We start from the raw sequence: 19,166 nt of genomic DNA on the forward strand, positions 1-19,166 counted from the left end.
TACAGTCATCAAACAACAATAAATTGAGCTTTAAAAATAACAGTTTAATTTTGAAGTTGAAAAGATGCTGTGCTCAGTGGAGTGAAAAGACAACAACTCTGTAATGAGGATCAGAGTTATTCAGGCTGTAAAGAAATCTGAGTTTCTTGTCTGCAAAACCAACCTGAATATACTAGTCATGGTTATATAGGAAAATAGAGTTGTGTTGCTCTATCACATTAAAATAAAGGCGTAGAATGTGGCATGGCAGGACAATGTGTTTTGATCATGATCACCTCCTCTCCTCCACCTCTTTCTAGATCCACCCACCTTCCTTACCCAACCAACTTTGTGTCATATTTTTTTTTTAACCTTTAAAGATCAGTTTAAAATGCCCGAATGTTCTTAGATGTATCATCCTCTGCTGGAGAATAAGAGACTTATCAGGGACAACGCTTTAGAGAAAAGTGTTTCTTCCTCCCCGAGAAGCTTACGATTGTCAAAAGCTCCAAAGATAGAATAGGATTGTGTGCACCATTTCCCTCTCCATGAGGAAATTGGGTTTGCCCAGATTTTGCAGATTGTGTTCCAATCACTATGAGTTCAAACATACAGTTGTTGTGCTATGTCCAGAAGATGTGCCTATGTAGTCATCCGCCACCTCTGGGTCTTAACATTCTTTCCTCTCCTCTTGCCCAATGAACCTTGGGACTTGATGGGTGGTGGTAGTGGTATGTGTGTTTCACTGAAAGTGAAAACACTATAGTCTTTTTCTATGCACACTGGCCAGTGTGATTCATTGTGTTAATTGCCATCTATCACAAATGATGGTTGAGCAATTCATTGATGCCTGGATATGAAGATAAGCAGCTGCCAGTACATTTGATGTTATGTTTATTTATCTGTATAATAGTAGGCTTTACCCTAGTGCCTATGACATGTCTACCATATATTTTAAGCCTGATAATAGTTCTAGAGACGGGTTTCAACTCATGGAGCATGACTTTAATCCAATCAAAATGTGGTTGGTGGCTTTCATTATGTTCATTCAGCTGCTGCACCAGTGGGTATGTCTTGCCAGACTAGTGTGGGTATGATTAATGACAATGTTTTCTTCCAGTAGCTTGTATAGTTCTGTCTAGTACTACGAAAACTAACCACTAAGGATGAAGTTTTCATATTACTATCAGTGGAATTTTGCCTTGTCCCATGGCTCAAGTTTTAGACCAACACTTGATTTGCCCTTATAAAGCAGAGAAGTGTGGTATAATGAGTGCCCCAAAATAAGGAAGATGAAGTGGTATGTTTTAACTGTATAATAGGCAAATCAATTATCATATTTACGACTGAATTATTTTATACTTAGGTGAAAAAAATTCGCTCATCAGAAATATTATGTAAACTTGTTTTGGGCCAGGTAAACTTAAATTTAGCCACACAAATGTGAAAGGTGTTCAGGTTTTAAATTAAATTTATTTTGATTGCAGGATTGGAGAGATATCTCAGTGGTTAAGACCACTGGGTGCTCTTCTGGAAGAACCAGGTTCATTTCCTAGCATCCATAAGGCAGTTCACAACTGTCTGAAGCTCCAGATCCAGGTGATCTGATGAGTTCTTCTCCTGACTCCATGGGTGCAAGGCACACACTTGGTGCACAGGCGTACATGCAGACAAACATCCATACACATAAGTAAATACCTAATTTGTATAAATAACATAATAATAAAATCTATGTTGAAATCTTCCCTTATTGTCTTAAAAACTTTTGTTGCTGCTTGTTTATTCGTTGTATGGATACAGAATCCAAACCAGATCCACTCACTGCTTTGGTCATAACTCTCTAAATGTTATATACTTAGGAATACTCAAAGTTAACCAAAAATTAATGTAAATAAATTTAGAAATGATAGTATTCATAGAAACTGATATTATTGTAGATATCAGTCTTTTCCATGATATTTCTTTTCTCAATTACTTTTTCCTGATTAGATTCAAATTTATATCTTTTAGACAAATGATTGGTACATTTCACATTCTCTTAACACTAAAACTGATAAAACCCTTTTATGGGTTGCCCCATTTTTGGTCTGGCTACGTTAAACCATTTATGAAAAATCAGAGTTTATATAATGTATTAAACTGATAATTTTTGAAATAGGTTTAGTATTGATCCTCCGCTTGCTAATGTCTTGGATGTTTGTGAGACCTCATTGAAAACGACTACTTTATGTTATTATAACACAAGAGTGAGATTTATCATTTGAAAACAAATTCAAGTGCACTACTGCTTCCAGGAAAGGACAATTGAATAAAGATGCTGTAGTTGCAAAAACACATAATTTAAATCACCTATTTCACCAGATAATGTTTTTACAAGTGTTTCTCCCTGCCTTGGGAAAATTTTAAAAATCTAAATTTAATTTTTTTGTTCTGTGTTTATGATTTGGACATAATTAGTAAATCTTATAATACCACAGACAGTAAAATGAGTCCTTCTTCACCTATTAGAAAACGTGAGTTACTTAAATATGAAGATAGTATGTAACACTTTCTAATGCCCCTCTAACCATGAGGTGCCTGTGCCATCTGCAATTCATGCGGGTAGATATGTAATTTTGTTCTCTCCCTGTTTAGGGGTTTGAATGGTAATTTTTTGTTAGAACTGACTGAGTAATGGCTATCATCAGCTTTGTCTGTAAAGATTCCACATGAATATATGAATAAGATATTGAGAAGATTGTGGACTTGAAATGATTTGGCCACAAAGCACTTTTTTTTTTTTGCACAAGTTTTATTTTTGGTTGAGATCGTTATTGGGAAGTGGTTTGATGTAACATATTAAATATTACACTGGGAACTCAAAGACATGAACTCTAGACTTGGATCTGCAGTTGCTTTTCTGAATGACCTTGGACACATTGCTTCACTTTTCTAAAGCTCAGATCCTCGGGAGTAAAATGAGGAGGAAAAGCTGAACTTCATTCTAAATCCACAAAACAAATTCATATGAACTGAAAAGAAATCTCTTGAGCCTTCCCTGTAAATTTGGGCCCTGCATTTTTAGAGGTATTGGAAAACGTGCTTCACTTTTTTGTGTGTGTATTTGAAATGTTTCTCATTTCACTGATCCTTAGGGCCACATGGCCCTTTGGTCCTGGCTGGAACCAGTAGCAGATGTTGTGAAATACTAAGAGAAAGTTATTTCTGTAGAACTCCACTGCTCTCTTAAATATCTAGCAAAAATTTTCAAACCGAAGTTTCAGGTAGTTTTATTTGTGCTTATCCAGCATCTCTGTTCCCTGTTACTTCTCTTTTGAAGCAGGGTCTTGTTCTGTATTCTAGACTGGCTTTCAACTTGTGAACCTCCTTACTGGGGCTCTTGCTTACAGGAATATGCCACCACACCTGACTACAAAGAGTTTCTCCAATTCAGTAGAAGTCCTAATTCAAATTAACCTGTTGCTTTTGTTGTAATTATTTCCTAAACCCAGAGATAATTGTTTCAATGAATGAAATTTAACTTACACACTTCTTGTCTGAGATGAAATATTCCCCTACTGTTTTGGAGAGTAGGAGAAGAGATGGATAGTAAGTAGCCTCACAGGAAATATAATGCCACCAACGCCAGCAAAGTAACATGTTGTGAGTAAGGGACCACAGACTATTTGAGAAAGCTGGGAAGCTCCCCAGGGGCAGCTTAAATTACTGTAAAAGGCGAAAATAGGAACTATATGGATACTAATACAGGCAGTGTTGGTGATGGAAGTGACAGCAGGTATGAAAGTTTAGATGTGAGGTTTAAGTGCTGTCCCGTTTCATGCTGAACACACAGCAGTCACTGGTTCCCAGCTCCTTGTGCAGCTGTGAGTCTCTGAATTAGCTGTTTACTGCAAAGAGAAGCATTTATTGCTTAAAACTGAGAGTAGCACTAGTCTGTAGATATAAATCAAATATTTAGTAAGGATTTTGGCAGCACATCCACTTAGCAAAACATGAGTATTATGCCCACCTCTGTGGCTATGAGTTCCTTGGTCATAGCCTTCTACTAGGTTCACATTACTAGGTTTGAGTTATCTTTAATGGAGCCAGCCTCAGATTTGATCAGAAATCAGTTATTAAAACCAATAAAAAATGAACTGCATTTCTCCTTCTGGGTGGGATTCAAACATTCTCCCTTGGGCCATCCTTGGCTTCTTTCGGTCTGTGGACTGTAGCATGGTTATCCTGTACTTTACGAATGACTAATGTCCACTTATATGTGAAGGCATGCCATGTGTGTCTTTCTGGGTCTGGATTACCTTGTTCAGAATGATATTTTTTAGTTCCATCCATTTTACCTGAAATTTGTGTGGTGTCTTTGTTTTTAATTGCTGAATAGTATTCTATTAAAATATGTACCACATTTTCTTTATCTATTCTTTGCTTGAGGGAGATCTACTTATTTTCCAGTTTCTCACTATTACGAATAAAGATGTTATGAACATGGTTGAGTGTCCTTGTGGTATGGTGGAGCATCTTTTGGGAATATGCCTAGGAAAGAGAACTGAAATAGGTGTTGTGGGGGCAATCTCTGGGACAGGGAGGATCTTGGAAGTTTATAGGGGTGACCCAGCTAAGACCTCTAGCAGTGAGGGTATGGAGCCTGAAGTCACCATGCCCTGTTGCTAGGTGGGACCTTCAGCAGAGGGGAGGGGACACCAATCCACCCACAAAACCTTCAACCCAATTTGTCTTTCTTACAAGACATATAGGGATTAAGGTGGAGCAGAGATTGATAGACTGGCAAACCAATGACTTGCCCAACTTGAGACCCACCCCATGGGAAATGAATAGGAAAGAAAGAAAAGAAAGAAGGGAGGAAAGAAGGAAGGAAGGAAAATAAAATAAAATTAGACTTTCTGCCCAAGAACAAGGAAGAAGCACAAAATTTTACATACATGTATTTGTGATTTTAGCTTCACTCTCAAAACCCTGGTTAAGAACCTTATTTATATTATAGTTGAGAACTCAAGAGATCAGTTCTGCTGAGAGGAAGGACAGATGATGAGGCATGCTTGAGAAAGTTAAGGAAAACTGGGAAAGGCTTCCTTGAGGAAATACACAGTACTTTAATGAAATGTGAGTGTATGTGTGTGAGGCAATAGGAAAGATGGCGGCAGAGGACAGGGGAGCTTGGGATTCCAGTGAGAATGAACTATGGGCAAAACACAGAGGTAGGAAGGGACAAGCCTCACTTAAATAACAGCCAACCATCTCCAACGTGGGGGTTCACTGTGGTACAGATAACAGAGGCCATAATCCACCCTGAAGGGCTTGGAATTATACTAATTGTGAAGAGAAGTAAACACAGGGATAGTTTTGGTCTACAGAAGAATCTGCTTACACTGGATTCTTAATTGCAGACCTGTTGTAACATTCCATCAAGTAAGAGAAGAGAAAGTATTTTTTCCCTGCAGCAAACCTCACACAATGCCTCTCAATGATTTTTCCTCATCATAATCACTCTACCCTGTCTTCACCCTAGAAAATGCTGGAAAGGAATTTTCCTGCTGCTCTCTAAATAGGAATAGCAAAATGAGAACATAACTAATTCCCTTGGACATTTTTATACTACAAAATAACATTTGAGATCTCAGATTTTAAAATGCTCTAAGTTATTTTCTGGTAAAAGAGAAACCCATAATTCTTTGAAGTGGCTATTGACCTGAGATTTTACACACCAAAAGAGGGTCCCACTAGAGAGCCATTCATTTACAGTTTATTCTGTGACTCACATAAGAATTCAAGGGAATTGAAATTCACTTTAAGGACTAGTTAAATATTTTATGCCAAATAATTTATTTTGACTCTCAAATTTGGTGTTGTATTACTAGAAAAGACAAGATACACTAGAAGAACTGTTTCATTTTGAACTAAGAGCAGAGAATTTTTGAATTTTTTAAACTTTGGAAAGTAAGATTTTATTTCTTTAACTCACAAATATATGTATATGTATCTGAGTGGGCATATGTGTTTAGATTCAAAGCAGGGTAAAATCTCATCACATTGCAAAGAAAAGCAAAGATAATAACATTTCATGTCAGTATTTCCTTTGAAGGGAAACATAATCATCAGTTTTGAAATCATGCAAGTTTCATGGCTTTCTCTGAGAAACACTGAGAATTGACTTTTGGTGTGATGTTAAAATAGGAGTTGCTATGACAGTGTTTATAGTTTCAAAAATTTGAGAAGTCTTAAGTAGTTGCTTAATTAATTTGGTTAGCATAGTAAGTGATGGGACAGATACTAAAAGTGTATCATCGAAACTTATGTAGAGATGAAGAAGAAATAGTACATGATGTTTACATGAATACTTAAAGTTAATAACAGAAAGCACACCTGTGGAATCTGAGAGCAAATGAGACTGGAGCTTTTGATGCTTGTCACCATTTTGGGTAAGTATTTGGAGGATTCTGGAAGTTTTAATACAGTGAAGAACCCCAGGACCTTCAGTAGCCAGAGTTTATCTGCCCTCTTGCTCCCACAACAACACAGCTTTAAAAGTATGCAAAACTAAATAACATGCTTACCTGAGTCCTGCAAAATAAATAAATAAATAAATAGATTTAAAAAAATTAATGAATAAACAAATAAATAAATAAACAGACCACTGGTAATTCCACAGTGACTCAATTCCCTCTAAAAACAGTTCACTCCAGTCAAGAAAGATTTATAGTGACAAACTTTCCAGGAAGTAGGCATGAGAATCAAAGGAGAGGTTACATGGGGATCTTTCTAGGGTTTCCAGAAACCTTTATGAGTAAAGAAAAGAAACCAAGTAGAGGTGTTCTACATTCCAGAAAGAAAACACTCTATTAAACAACAAGAGAACCCTAAAAGTTCTTAAAAGATTGAAGCTCTGCTTAAAGAATAGACATTTGAGTGAGTCAAAATAACGTTGACCTTAAACTAGGTAGGCTATCAGAAAATGTACTTTCAGTTGCTTGTTCTTTGATTCCAATATTCTGTTTATTCTTTCAAATAATATTAGACTGTATAGAGTATCAGTAACTTCATCTTACTGCCTTCAGAGAAGGCCAGTATTAAATGGCCATGTCTCCATCTCACTATGTTTACAAATTTTACTCCAGTCACTTGCTCATCAAAGCATATTTGTTTAATGTAGATTCAGTCATTCACCTAACCCATGTTTACTAAGGCACTTACTGTGTGACATAGTCTCACTCTTTGAAAGCTAATAGTTTGTATATTTGTTTGTTTGTTTGTTATTTCCTGGGTGTGGGTGAGAAGAAGAAGAATTCGTTGAACTACATACTGTCAGTTGAGTTAGTCTTCCCACTCACATAGGCTTTTCTTTTTGATCTTTTGCTTCTACTCAAAGAGTTCTGTCTGTGACTGTTGGTCATCATCATACCGCTATCTCTCATGGACATTTGTTCACTGACTTTCATTGATACATTTTATTATCGTTTTCTCACATATGCAGTTATAAGCTTTTGGGAACAAGTAAGTGATCCTATTACTTTTGGAGAGTTTGGTAAAACACTGTTTCTCAAACATGTGAAAAAGTGTTACAGAAGGCTTATGGATCCTTATCCAGCAGAGATTACTATCCCAAGATTCAATACCACATACCTTCTGTTCTTTAACAAATAGTATGGAGCTGTTGGAACAGATTAAAAAATCCAATGCTTAGATTTCAAAGGAAATTAACCAACAGAATGGATACATGTATGTGATAAAGATCCTTTCATAAAATTTGATGCTATTATTTCTCATTTGGGCTGAAACAGTCATTTTAGTGGGGTGTTTTATGAATAATCTCCTTAAGTCTTTCTCTATTCGCAACCACAGACCAGTTCAATACTCACTAAAGTTAGATAACTTCAAAATATACTTATGCTAGAATTTCAGAAGCCTTGTAGGAAACCTTCCTGTCCCCTACATCTTCCAAAACAAATTTGTAATCACTTTTTTCATTTATAAACCTTTGTCCTTCAATATTCATCATTTGTATAACTTTCCAAGATTTCTTCGTAATGCCTCCCCTCCCAAAAAGCAGTGCTGTGAATATAAGGAAAAATATATAAAAATATTGGTAGGGATTAATGCTGGTTTAGTAAAGTGGTGGCGGTAGGTTTTCCTCCAAGATCCATGACATTCTTGGCCATAGGTGGTTGGCTAGGTTTCCAGTATTAGGCATGACTTCATTCTTGTTCAGTAGGCCGTAAGTCTAACTAGAGAATTGTTGGTGACCACAAAGTAAGCATGCCACTACTGCATTCTTGGGTTATTATGTTCATTGGCATCATAGGTAGGTAAGATTCTTGATTGCTACCCTCCTATGCAAGCTTACATGGCACCTTCTGGCACCATGGTAGCTAGTTCCTCAGGGAGGAGGCTTTTAGGTCAGCTGTAGCTCAGAAGTTTCTGGGCCCTGTGTCTGAAATGCATGGTGTCTTCAACAATAGGAACTTGTCTTCCACCTGCAGTGATGGTATGGGGACCACCAATGGCAAACTAATAGCCTATATTAATAAATCAATAGCCTTTTGGACCTTCATGACAGAAAACTTAAAATAGAGCTTCTCATACCTGGTGTTGGGGTGTTTGTTAGATACTCTTTGGGCCTTTGGGGGTGCATTGTGAGCCCAATGGAAATTGTTCATTTAAAGTATATAGGTACATTTTATACACCAAACTTATGTATATATATGTGCTTTAAAGTAGATACTTAATATGATTTCTTGTGACTTTTTCAGACACTCTTACTATTATTTTACCTTTCTCTCTCTTTCTTCATTATTTATCTTCCTTCTCTTTCCCTAAATAGAGTCTAGGTTTGTTTTTGTTTTTTTGTTTTTTTGTTTTTCACTTTCTCCTCAGATCCTATATATCCTGATAGTGTCTTCTATAGCTCTTCTACCCTTTATCCCTAAAATGGTTCCCTTTTAACTTTCCTGGGTTCTGGAATTACTCCAGGTTATTTACTTGCATCTGAAGATTTGGAACTAGGAAGCTCAGATGAGAGACTATGAGGTTTGTCTTTCTGGGTGTGGGTTACCTCACTCAATATGATCTTTCATAGCTCTATCCATTTGTCTACAAAGTTCATGATTTCAATGTTTGGTTTTAGTTGTTTTGTTTTTGTTTTGTGTATGAGTGTGTTTTTTACAGTGAATCAATCTGTTGAAGAAATGCATGTTACTTTCATTTTCTAGCTGCTGTAAATAGTTATAACTAGAGCAACAATGAACATGATTAAGTACTTATCTGTGGAGGATGTTTATTCCTTTGTGCATATACCTAGGAGTTGTATAGCTTGGTCATATGTTTGTTTGTTTTTTTAAGTTTTATGAGGATTCTCCATATTAATTTCCAGAGTGGCTCTACCAATTTACCAATTATTATTATTTTTTTTATTTCTTGTTGATTCTTTGTGAATTTCACATCATGCACCTCAGTCCCATTCATTTCCCTGACCACTCATATCTGCCCTTGCAACCTCCCCCCCTCCCAAATAACACACACTCACAACAACAACAACGACAACACCAAAGCATAGAAACATCTCATCTTGGAATGTGTAGTATGTCACAATGTGTTCTACAGTATATCATTCTGTCCAGGCATCTTCACATGCAAATGTTCATTGTGATGAGACATTGGTCCAATTTGACGTCTTTGGCTTCTATGACATCATCCATCTTGGATTCTCATTGGGCCTCCTCCTATTTATATCATTGTTGCCCCAAGGCATTGAGATCCTGCAGCCTTGGAGTAGCAAGACTGGACCTTTTAAAAGTTCCAGCCATTCGCAGTGATATAGATTGGGCCAATTCAGAGACCTGGATCTGGACCTGGGTAGTAGCTGGGCTGGTCAGCCTTCTGACTCTCCCTTATCCACAGTACCAGGGCAAGCTCTCCAGCACTGCTCCAGGAACTCCACCCAATGTTGCCATGGGCAGGTGGCAGGGTCAGCATCCAGTGAATGAGGCTTCTTTTTTCCCCACTTTTCTTCTAGTATTTGTTTTCAATTGTTTTGTTAATCTTTGCAATTCTGACTAGGTAAAAATGAAATCTCAAAGTTGTTTCAAATTGTATTTTCTTAATGTTTAGGAATGATGAATATTTTTGAGATACTTCTAAGCTATCTTTTTTTTTTTTTTTTTTTTTGCTATTGAGAAGTCTCTGTTCTAATCACAAACCCATTTTGTAATAGATCATTTGTGTTTTGACTTTTCAAAAATTCTTTTATAAATTAATTTAGTTTTTATTCACTTTACATCCTGGTTGTAGCCCCAAGCTCCTCCTCTCCCAATCTCACCCTCGCTCCCTACCTCCTCTCCCCTTGCCTATTCCTTAAGAAAGTGGAGTTCCCTTTCCCATCCATCCCAGCTCTTCAAGATGCATCATGTCGTGACAGGGAGAGAACTTGAAACAAAAATATAAATGTACTCTGCTTGTGAGTACCTAAGACCTTAAGGTTTGATAGTTCCCACTGTCTGTTGTTGAAGATTCAAGGGCAAGCTTCAATGTGTCATACATATATCTTACATTGTTTTGGCTAAGATCAAAAACTAAAGTGACAACACATGCTGGAGAGGATGTAGAGAAAAGGGAACCCTCCTCCATTGTTGGTGAGAATGTAAACTTCTACAACCATTTTGGAAATCAATCTGGTGCTTTCTGAGGAATAGTGCTTCCTCAAGATCCAGCTATTCTACTCTTCGGCATATATCCAAAAGATGCTCAAGTATACAGCAAGAACATTTACTTAACCATGTTCACAGCAGCTTTATTAATAATAGCCAGAAGCTGGAAACAACCCTGATGTCCCTCAGTGGAGGAATGGATACAGAAATTGTGGTACATTTACACAATGGAATACTACTCAACAATTAAAAACAAGGAAATCATAAAATTTGCAGGTAAATGGTAGGATCTAGAAAAGAGCATCTTGAGTGAGGTATTCTAGTAACAGAGAGACATACATGGTATATACTCACTTATAAGTAGATATTATACATACAATACAGATAAACATACTAAAATCTATATACCTAAAGAAGCTAAGCAAGAAGGAGGATCCTTGGTAATATGCTCAATTTTCATTCAGAAAGGCAAATGGGGATAGACTTCAGAAGAAGGTGAAAACAGGGAACAGGACAGGAGCCTATCACAGAGGACCTCTGAAACACTATACCCAGCAGGGTATTGAAATAGATGCTGAGACTCATAGACAAATTTGGGTACAGTGCAGGGAATCTTATAAAAGAAGGGAGAGACAGAAAGACCTGGAAGGGTCTGGAACTCTACAAGGAGAACAACAGACAATAAAATTCTAGGCCCAGGGGTCTTTTCTGAGACTAATACTCTAACCAAGGACTAACAGCAAGCTTTACCAGAAGATAAACCAATAGTAAATATTAATCGTCTCCTACAACACATTCTTGGAGATAACCTAGAACCCCTGCACAGAGATAGCCCATGGAAGCTCAGTGGTCAAGTGGTTTCCCTGTAAGGGGAACAGGGGCTGTCTCTGACATGAACTCAGTGGCTGGCTCTTTGATCACCTCCTCCTGAGGCATGAGCAAACTTACCAGGCCACAGAGGAAGATTATGAAAGACAGTCCTGATGATACCTCATAGGTTAGGTTCAGATGGAAAGGGAGAAGGTCCTCCCCTATCAGTGAACTGGGGAAGGGGCTTGGGAAGAGATGAGGGAAGGAGGAAGGGTGGGATTGGGTGGGGAAGAGAGTGGGGTTTCAGCTGGGATACAAAGTGAATAAACTGTAATTAAAAATATATTAAAAAATTACTCTTGGAATCTTAAAAACAGCGTTAAAAAGAATGTAAGTCTCTTTAGTAGATAAAAATTAGTGAGAAAGTCTGTTTATGAGACTGGGATGCCTATTCCAAAGAAAAGAAAGTGAGGTTGGTGAGAAACCTTAGTGCTTAAGGATGCATGAGAGAGAGAAACAGAGACAGACAGAAACAGAGAGAGAAAGAGAGAGTTGTTCACTGAAGCTATTGTATGATGCATAAAGATATTTGGAAGCCTGCTGTCCTGTACTATTATCATGCATTCACTAAGAAATGTGATAACTTCATCTTTCCACTTGTTGCAATTTCTGAACTTGAAGGGGTTGCTCTATTTTTTACACAGATAACCGGAGAGCTGTGACTAATTTCAGTGTATACCCATTGGACTCATTTTCCCCTCACATAGTAATTGAAAAAAAGACCCAAATGCTGATATATTTCACAGTGACTAGCAGTGTTGTACTCACAAGCATTTTTTTCCTTAATTAGGAAAAATTTAAGACTGAAACTTTAACAGCATTTTTGCTTGTGTCTGTGGTCAAATGCAGTTGTCTCCTTTGGATCACCCCTCTTTTTTGTTGAGTACTTCACTCACAGTCTTTCCTGCTTCATTATTTCAGTTCCTCTAAATGTTTTTCTCTCAAAGAGCATTTTAGTTTAATTTCCTAACATAACATCCTTCATGCCAGCCAATTCTTCCCTGGCTGGACAAAGAAATAAGTGCTTAGGATTCCCATAGAGGTATTTTAGAAGAGTCATTGTTAATGGCTCACATTACAAGTTCAATTTCACTAGAATCAGCTGCAAAGATAGTCTTGACTTTTATTTTGTAAACGACTATTACTCTATTACCTATATAATAGGTGAAGATAGAACGAGTCCTTGGGCAAAGGCCTATTTCTTGACCTGAGTTCCTCCAGGATCCTTGTAGGACTCCACAGAAACACAGCTGTTCTTTTTTTGTAAATTTTAAGAATGACTTTGGGAAAAGTTTAATTTTATGAAAATTTACCACTGTCTCCCAATGCAAAAGAATGAGTATCAAAGCCAGTATCTCTTCTCATATCATGAGCTCCCCTTCAGTGACATACTAAGGACAAAGTCATAGAGGAGATGAGAACCACATCCGGTACATTACTAATGCATCTCATCTTGTTCAGGGAAAAATCTACTATACTCAAGATACTAGTCTCATCTACATTTTATAAAATATGAGTGTGTGTATGATATGTTGCATATGTTTATGTGTGTGACTGTGGAGATCAAAGGAAAACCTTGGGTGTCATTTCTTGCCTTCCACCATGTTTGAGAGAGTGTTCTATCATTCACTGGCCTACCAACCTGTGTGCTTCTGGTAACTCTTGCCTCTGCTTTCCATCTCAGTGGAGCAGATGACAGGCAATACTGCCATACTTTGTTCTGTGTTTATTCTGGGGATCCCAACTCAGGTCTTCATAAGTACTTCATGCACTGTGCCACCTTCCCAGCCTGCATCTACCTTCAAATCATTCAAAACTATATGCCGCTATTTATATTGGACCTTTATGGCTCATCTTTCTTTGTTTCTTGGTATAGTAGTTTGTAAGTTTATCAAGACCTCAAGAAAACATTTATCTTACTAGATTTTTTTTTCTTTAAAAAACTGTTAGCTGAAAAAATTACCTTAAGTATGATTTTGCTTCAAGTTACTTTCCTAATCTCTATTGGCTATGCACATAATACAAATGAATCATTCGCTAAAAACAGAAGAACTAAGAGGAAATCAGGCATAGCCTTTTAAAGTCTGTGCACATAAAATAATGAACATGGTTTTGTATTTTGGAAAACTGAAAAATTTAGACAAAATAGAACTGGGAAGACTAAAAGGAAGTGAGCCTGACTTCCGGAATAAATATTCCCTATGAGGAATGACAGGGCTAGACGTTAGATATATTATTCTCACTTCAGCATGTATTCCTGCATATATGTTGAGAGGCATAAAGGCTCTTTCAAACATATAACAGTACATTCATACCGAAGTTTCCAAGTAGATGCCTGAGAAGAGTATGTGATGCCCGGGAAAATGGTAATAAAAGAGTTCTTAAAATTCACATTTTAAAGAAATGTTGTAAAGTGCAATGTTATTTCAATTTTCATTTCTGCATAAAGAGAAATGACTTTGAAAGATACAAAATGAACACCAAGATTCTTTCTTAAGAAAGAGATAGGGGACTGGAGAAAAGGCTTAGTAGTTAAGAGCATTTGCTACTGTTGTAGAAGACCTGGGTTTTATTCCCAGCACCCACATGGAGGTGCAGAACTGTCTATAAGTCCATTTACAAAGGATATGATGTCTTCTTTTAACATTCTCAGGCACCAGGCACAGGTGTGATGCACAGACATGCATACAAGCAAAACACTCATGCATATAAAATAAAAGTAAATATATTTTAAAGAAGAGGAAGAGAGGGAGAATCTGGTTATGACTAATTAGTGTTTGAAATTCTATAAGGATGATTCTGATATTACAAATATACTTAAAATAGATAATATAATGGGAAGGAAAGAAGACTAAAATGTCATACCATCAAGAATAGAGTGTGGGTTTATTTCCTGGATTAGTAGAGAGGACATTTATTCTGACTCTCAGAATTTGAAAATAGAAGCTAAATGGGGTCATTCAGTGCCAGAAGATCAGAGTTAGAAACTCTTTGTACTGCTCTGAGTCACTGACACCAGACAAATAGAATGGGACTTCATTGTACATTTTACTATGGCTTAAAAAATCTGCAAAACAAAAATCTTTAAACATAAAACCAATAAAACAGTACTGGTATTTCCTAAAACAAAATTATTAAGCATCATAAAACAAGGAGAAAATATTACATCGTACATACATCTAGGTGCAAACAGAAGTCACATGTATTTATATATTTCCAATTTTTATTTTACCTGTATCACTACTGTTTCCTATCTTACCAGAGGTAGTCAAGATCCTAGGAGACTCTACTGTCACTCACGCAGGTATTGATCACCACTGACCATGTGTGGGTGTGATTTAAAGAAGTGGAGATTCACAGTTTGGAAGGAAACATTTCTGGGTGCAGTAGGAGAGACTCCTACGTTGAAAGAAAGGAAGGGAGAAAACCATCTGCCAATGCTGATTACTGTAGCGCAGATGAGCAGAGGCACAGGAAACAAATGAAGGATCAATCGGGACAAGCTCTCTTTCTCCAGGAAGTAAAAGGTGAAGGAGGAAAGAGGTTAAATACCAGACACGAAGCTGAAGCAGACACCTTCTGTGATTTCTCATGGTTCCCATGTATAATTCATAGACAGTCTGAAAATCTGCAGTAATCTTGGATGGTCATTAAAAACCCAATTTCTTGGGCCCATTGACCAGGACTTTACTCAAAGGATCTGAGGAGTTTCTGCACACACACCTTTAGAAGTTCTTGACAAATACATGTAAGAAATGCTTCTGGAAAGTAAATTGAGTTCTTAAAATAGTGTCATTTTTAAGATCAAACGACTGTTGGGGTTTTGAACATACTTTTTGTTAAGTCACTAGAAAGAAATCTCTCAGGCTGTAGGCATAGAAAGTGAGACATAGAGGGTGTGCTTAGCAATCATTTGTTTTGTGGGTGTTACTTGCAGGTTGGGGTCACCTTCACTGTTTCTATGCCCTGTAACAAAAAAGCCTCTGTCAGCGAGTCTCACTATGAGTGGCTGAAGTAATATGAAAACTGTGTAGCATAACAGCATCATGTCTGCCATTTCTGTTTGGTAACAAATAACTAAAAGAATAAATTTCATGTTTTTGTGTGTCTTGCATTGTCAGAGACATAGGTTCCTGTATGCGTAGCAAATAACACCAGCCACCATGCTCGAGACACAGAGAATCGTACCCATTCATAATTCAGAGCCTTGCCCCCCCAAAAAATCTTTAACTCTTCTCTCCTTCTTTAATCTTTTGACTTTTGGTTCTGAAAGTGATTTGTTGGAAGGGCTGTCTTCAAAGAAAAGAGGAAAAAGAAATTAAACATCCAACAATTTCTCTTCTAGGTCATGTTGTCTGCCAAGTGGCTGATCTTTCTTTTTGTTTCACTACAGGTTATATTTAAAGGGTCACACAGGGACAGCAGGCAAACAGAGCAGCCTGATCTTACATGGTGCTGATTTCAGCACGAAGGATGCTGATAATGACAACTGTATGTGCAAATGCGCTCTCATGCTAACAGGAGGTAGGTCTCAGCAGGCTTTCCCTAAGCTGGAATGCATTGTTTTGAGGTTTGGGGTTTCTTATCACTGAGAAAAAGGGTATGATCTGGTCATGAAACTGAAGAGCAAGTCCCTAGAGATCATTTAGCTTGGCACAAGGATTTATCCTGTTCTTGAGCAGGACATTGCTGGCATACTTCAAACCTTGCCCCCTCCTCCCACCCATTCATTTGTGATGGGACTGTCCTAAGCTTCACTGTGAGTGAACTCACTTGGCTGCTTGATATAGCAGGCATTATACCTTTAAGATAATCTGTAGTTTGCTCTTAGTGGTATATAAACTGTTACTTCTTACCAAATGCTTTACAATTATGCACTCAGGCTTATTGATGAAGCTTTCACATTGAATAAGGACAGAAAGGAGATATGTACTTAAACCAAAAATTATATATTCAAACCAGTTTCACCAGGGTTTTGAAAAATATTTTAGCTGTTATAGGAGACACCATTAAATAGCATTGTTTTGCGATAGAAGAAAGTCAATACTTTTTGTACAATTTCAAGTCTTTTCCACCATTTTGAGTATGTCAGAGAAGATGCAACTTTCTACTAAAATAGCTGTAACATTTTCCATACTTGACACTCATTTTCTTGTTCAAGAAGGAACAGAAATTTTCCTCAACTCTCAGAGTCTGGTAGGCAAAATGGCTCCTTCTAGATTCAGATATGTTCTCTGTCTTATGTTTTCTTTTACTGTTCCATTATAACAACTTGTGCTGATTTCTCCTCTAGAGTAATGCTATAAACTTTGCATGATAAAATGCCTTCGTGCTTACCTGATTGTTGCTTATATAAAACATGAACTATTAAAATGCCATAAGCATATAAAAAAGTCTTCCAGAAGTTGTTCCAATGATTGACTGAAATGCAGAAAACACCAACCTACAAATCAGTGATGTAGAACATGAAAAGTGCAAGTTCTCCCAGGAAAGGGGTTAGCCAAACAAAACTGAAAACCTCTATGTTAATGACTCTTTTTTCCCTCAAATGTTTAATTCCTCCTCTTAATAAAAGAGTGCATATCCTTTCCATCAACCATTCTAACATTCTTACTGTGTTACACTAGAAAAAACTTTGCCATGTTAGTAGGGAGAGAAACTACCCTTCCTCTATTGTGATGCATAGGAACTCAGTGGAAAATGTGGTGCATGGTGAATTAATGTAAGTTTTAATCCTTTAAATTGCTCTCAAATTTTAAATCCAGTAAAATGAAACTTTAAGTTAGCATTTCTGTCACCCATTATGAAAGCACAGAAAATGTGAAGGTTTTAAAGTAATCTTTCCATGAAGAGGCCATTGTGACTATTCTCCTGCCTTCCTAATACTATCATATCACAGCCTTAAAGCCTAAAACCCTTAAAGCCATACAATGACATTATTTCAGTACGATATAAGTGTATTACTAAAGATCACATGATATGAATCTGCCTTTATCATATTCACTATCTTACTTCAGCTCTGAATATGTCACTTGGGCATCATAATTCAACCTCATCAAGCATATACAAGTTGCCTACAAGTAACTCTATTATCTATACCCAAGGAACAGCATTATTAATCTCAGAATTATTTTAAAATGGTAGCCAAAGATGTGACTTTTTTCAATCTTCTGGTTCTATAAATAAAATTATTGGCAGCTTTATACAAAGACTTAAATGTTCAAGTTCCATGCCTGTTTTGAGTGTTGAGATATACTTCATATTCTCTATGTGCATTTTGACAGATATATTTTCTAGTAAATACAGATCTTGAACAGCTAACAGTAAGATCTCTCAAATGTGTCCTTAGAAAGGCATCCTCAGTGTTCATGTGTTCATGTTCCTGTCAGAAAAATGCAAACAAGGAGCAAAGAGGGAACTACACTTTCTTTGTTGTTTAGAAACCACCACTGCTCAGAGTTAGGATCTTACTTCTGCTTCATGATTGAACTCTGTCAGATTATTTCATCCATAATTACTCTTGGACTTGCTTCTTACTTGCTAGTAAACACATACGTTGGGAAGAGAAATTTTCCACTTATTTCTTGGGCTGGACTAGACTAGGTAAATGTGTTTTTGTAATAAACATCATTACCCTATCAAATATCCTTCTGAAGAAATTCAGGTCTTGTAAAGCCATTCCCACTGAAAAGCTAAGCTGTGGAATTTAGAGAGCTGAGAACTAGAAGTCATAGGCATGGCTATCAATGGCTGTCCAAGTCACTGGAGCATGGCCTGGAACGTACATCCTACAGAGCTACTACTCACCACTGTCTGTTTCCCATCAACTTTTCCCTTAGAAATTAGCCATTTCACTGTCTAATGACTTTTCCTTTCCTTTTCTTTATAAATCTTGTTTGAGCTCACCACTCCTACATGATAGTGTCTTTTTTAAGCAATGAGAGTCTTCATAGTTTGAAAGTAAGAACTTGTGGAGTTTGCCATCTGCTAAAACTTTCCAAGGCTGAAGTAAGATGCACTGCTCACTTGCTGCCCTGGAGGGTTTTCTTAAGAACATGGAAGGGTTTGAGTTGAAGGTGGTGGTGCCATTGGTACCCTCCTCTGTTAACGACTGGAATCAAAAATGAGCTTAACTGAAAGCACATGGTATTGCAGACAGATGCAAAACAAAGCATTTCCTTCTTTCCTAATCTCCTTAATTCTTTTTTTCAACCTAAAATATACTTAATGAGTACATTTTATGACAGCGAGCTACTGCTAGAGTAAAGAACTGAACAGGTTAGAGCTCATTTCGTTAAAAAAAAAAGATTGTCAGAAAAATAATGCACAAAGAATGGAACAATTTTGAACCATAACAGTTTTATAGATAAAATATAAAATATATTTATGATAGAATTATAAGGAACAAAAAGAAAACTTTAGATGGAGCATCCAGGAGTCAGTTAGAGTGAAATGCTGGGAAGGTGGTGCCTTCCGCACTATGGACATCTGCAGGAACTGAAGAGAAGGCGACTTATTTTAAAGAAATTACTTATGATCTTTCTGTAGTGTGGGTATGCTAAAAAATGGTCTCAACCTTTCTTTGACCCAAAATTTACCATGTCTACAAGATGTGCAGAGATAAAGATAGAGCAGGTACAGCCGAGACTGAGAGAATGCCCA

General features: G+C 37.1%; 1 protein-coding gene across 1 annotated transcript in view; it reads left to right on the forward strand.

Annotated features, from left to right (window-relative positions):
- The window catches only part of Angpt1 (angiopoietin 1), a 109,525-nt gene that overhangs the window by 76,426 nt on the left and 13,933 nt on the right, over positions 1 to 19,166 (forward strand). Inside the window, exon 8 of the mRNA XM_055626700.1 lies at positions 15,898 to 16,028. Coding sequence (XP_055482675.1) covers positions 15,898 to 16,028 — 131 coding nt within the window. The remainder of the gene's footprint in view (positions 1 to 15,897; positions 16,029 to 19,166) is intronic.

The sequence above is a fragment of the Psammomys obesus genome, unplaced genomic scaffold (genome assembly GCF_907164565.1).
Source record: "Psammomys obesus unplaced genomic scaffold, mPsaObe1.curated_primary_1811, whole genome shotgun sequence".
NCBI classification, from domain to species: domain Eukaryota; kingdom Metazoa; phylum Chordata; class Mammalia; order Rodentia; family Muridae; genus Psammomys; species Psammomys obesus.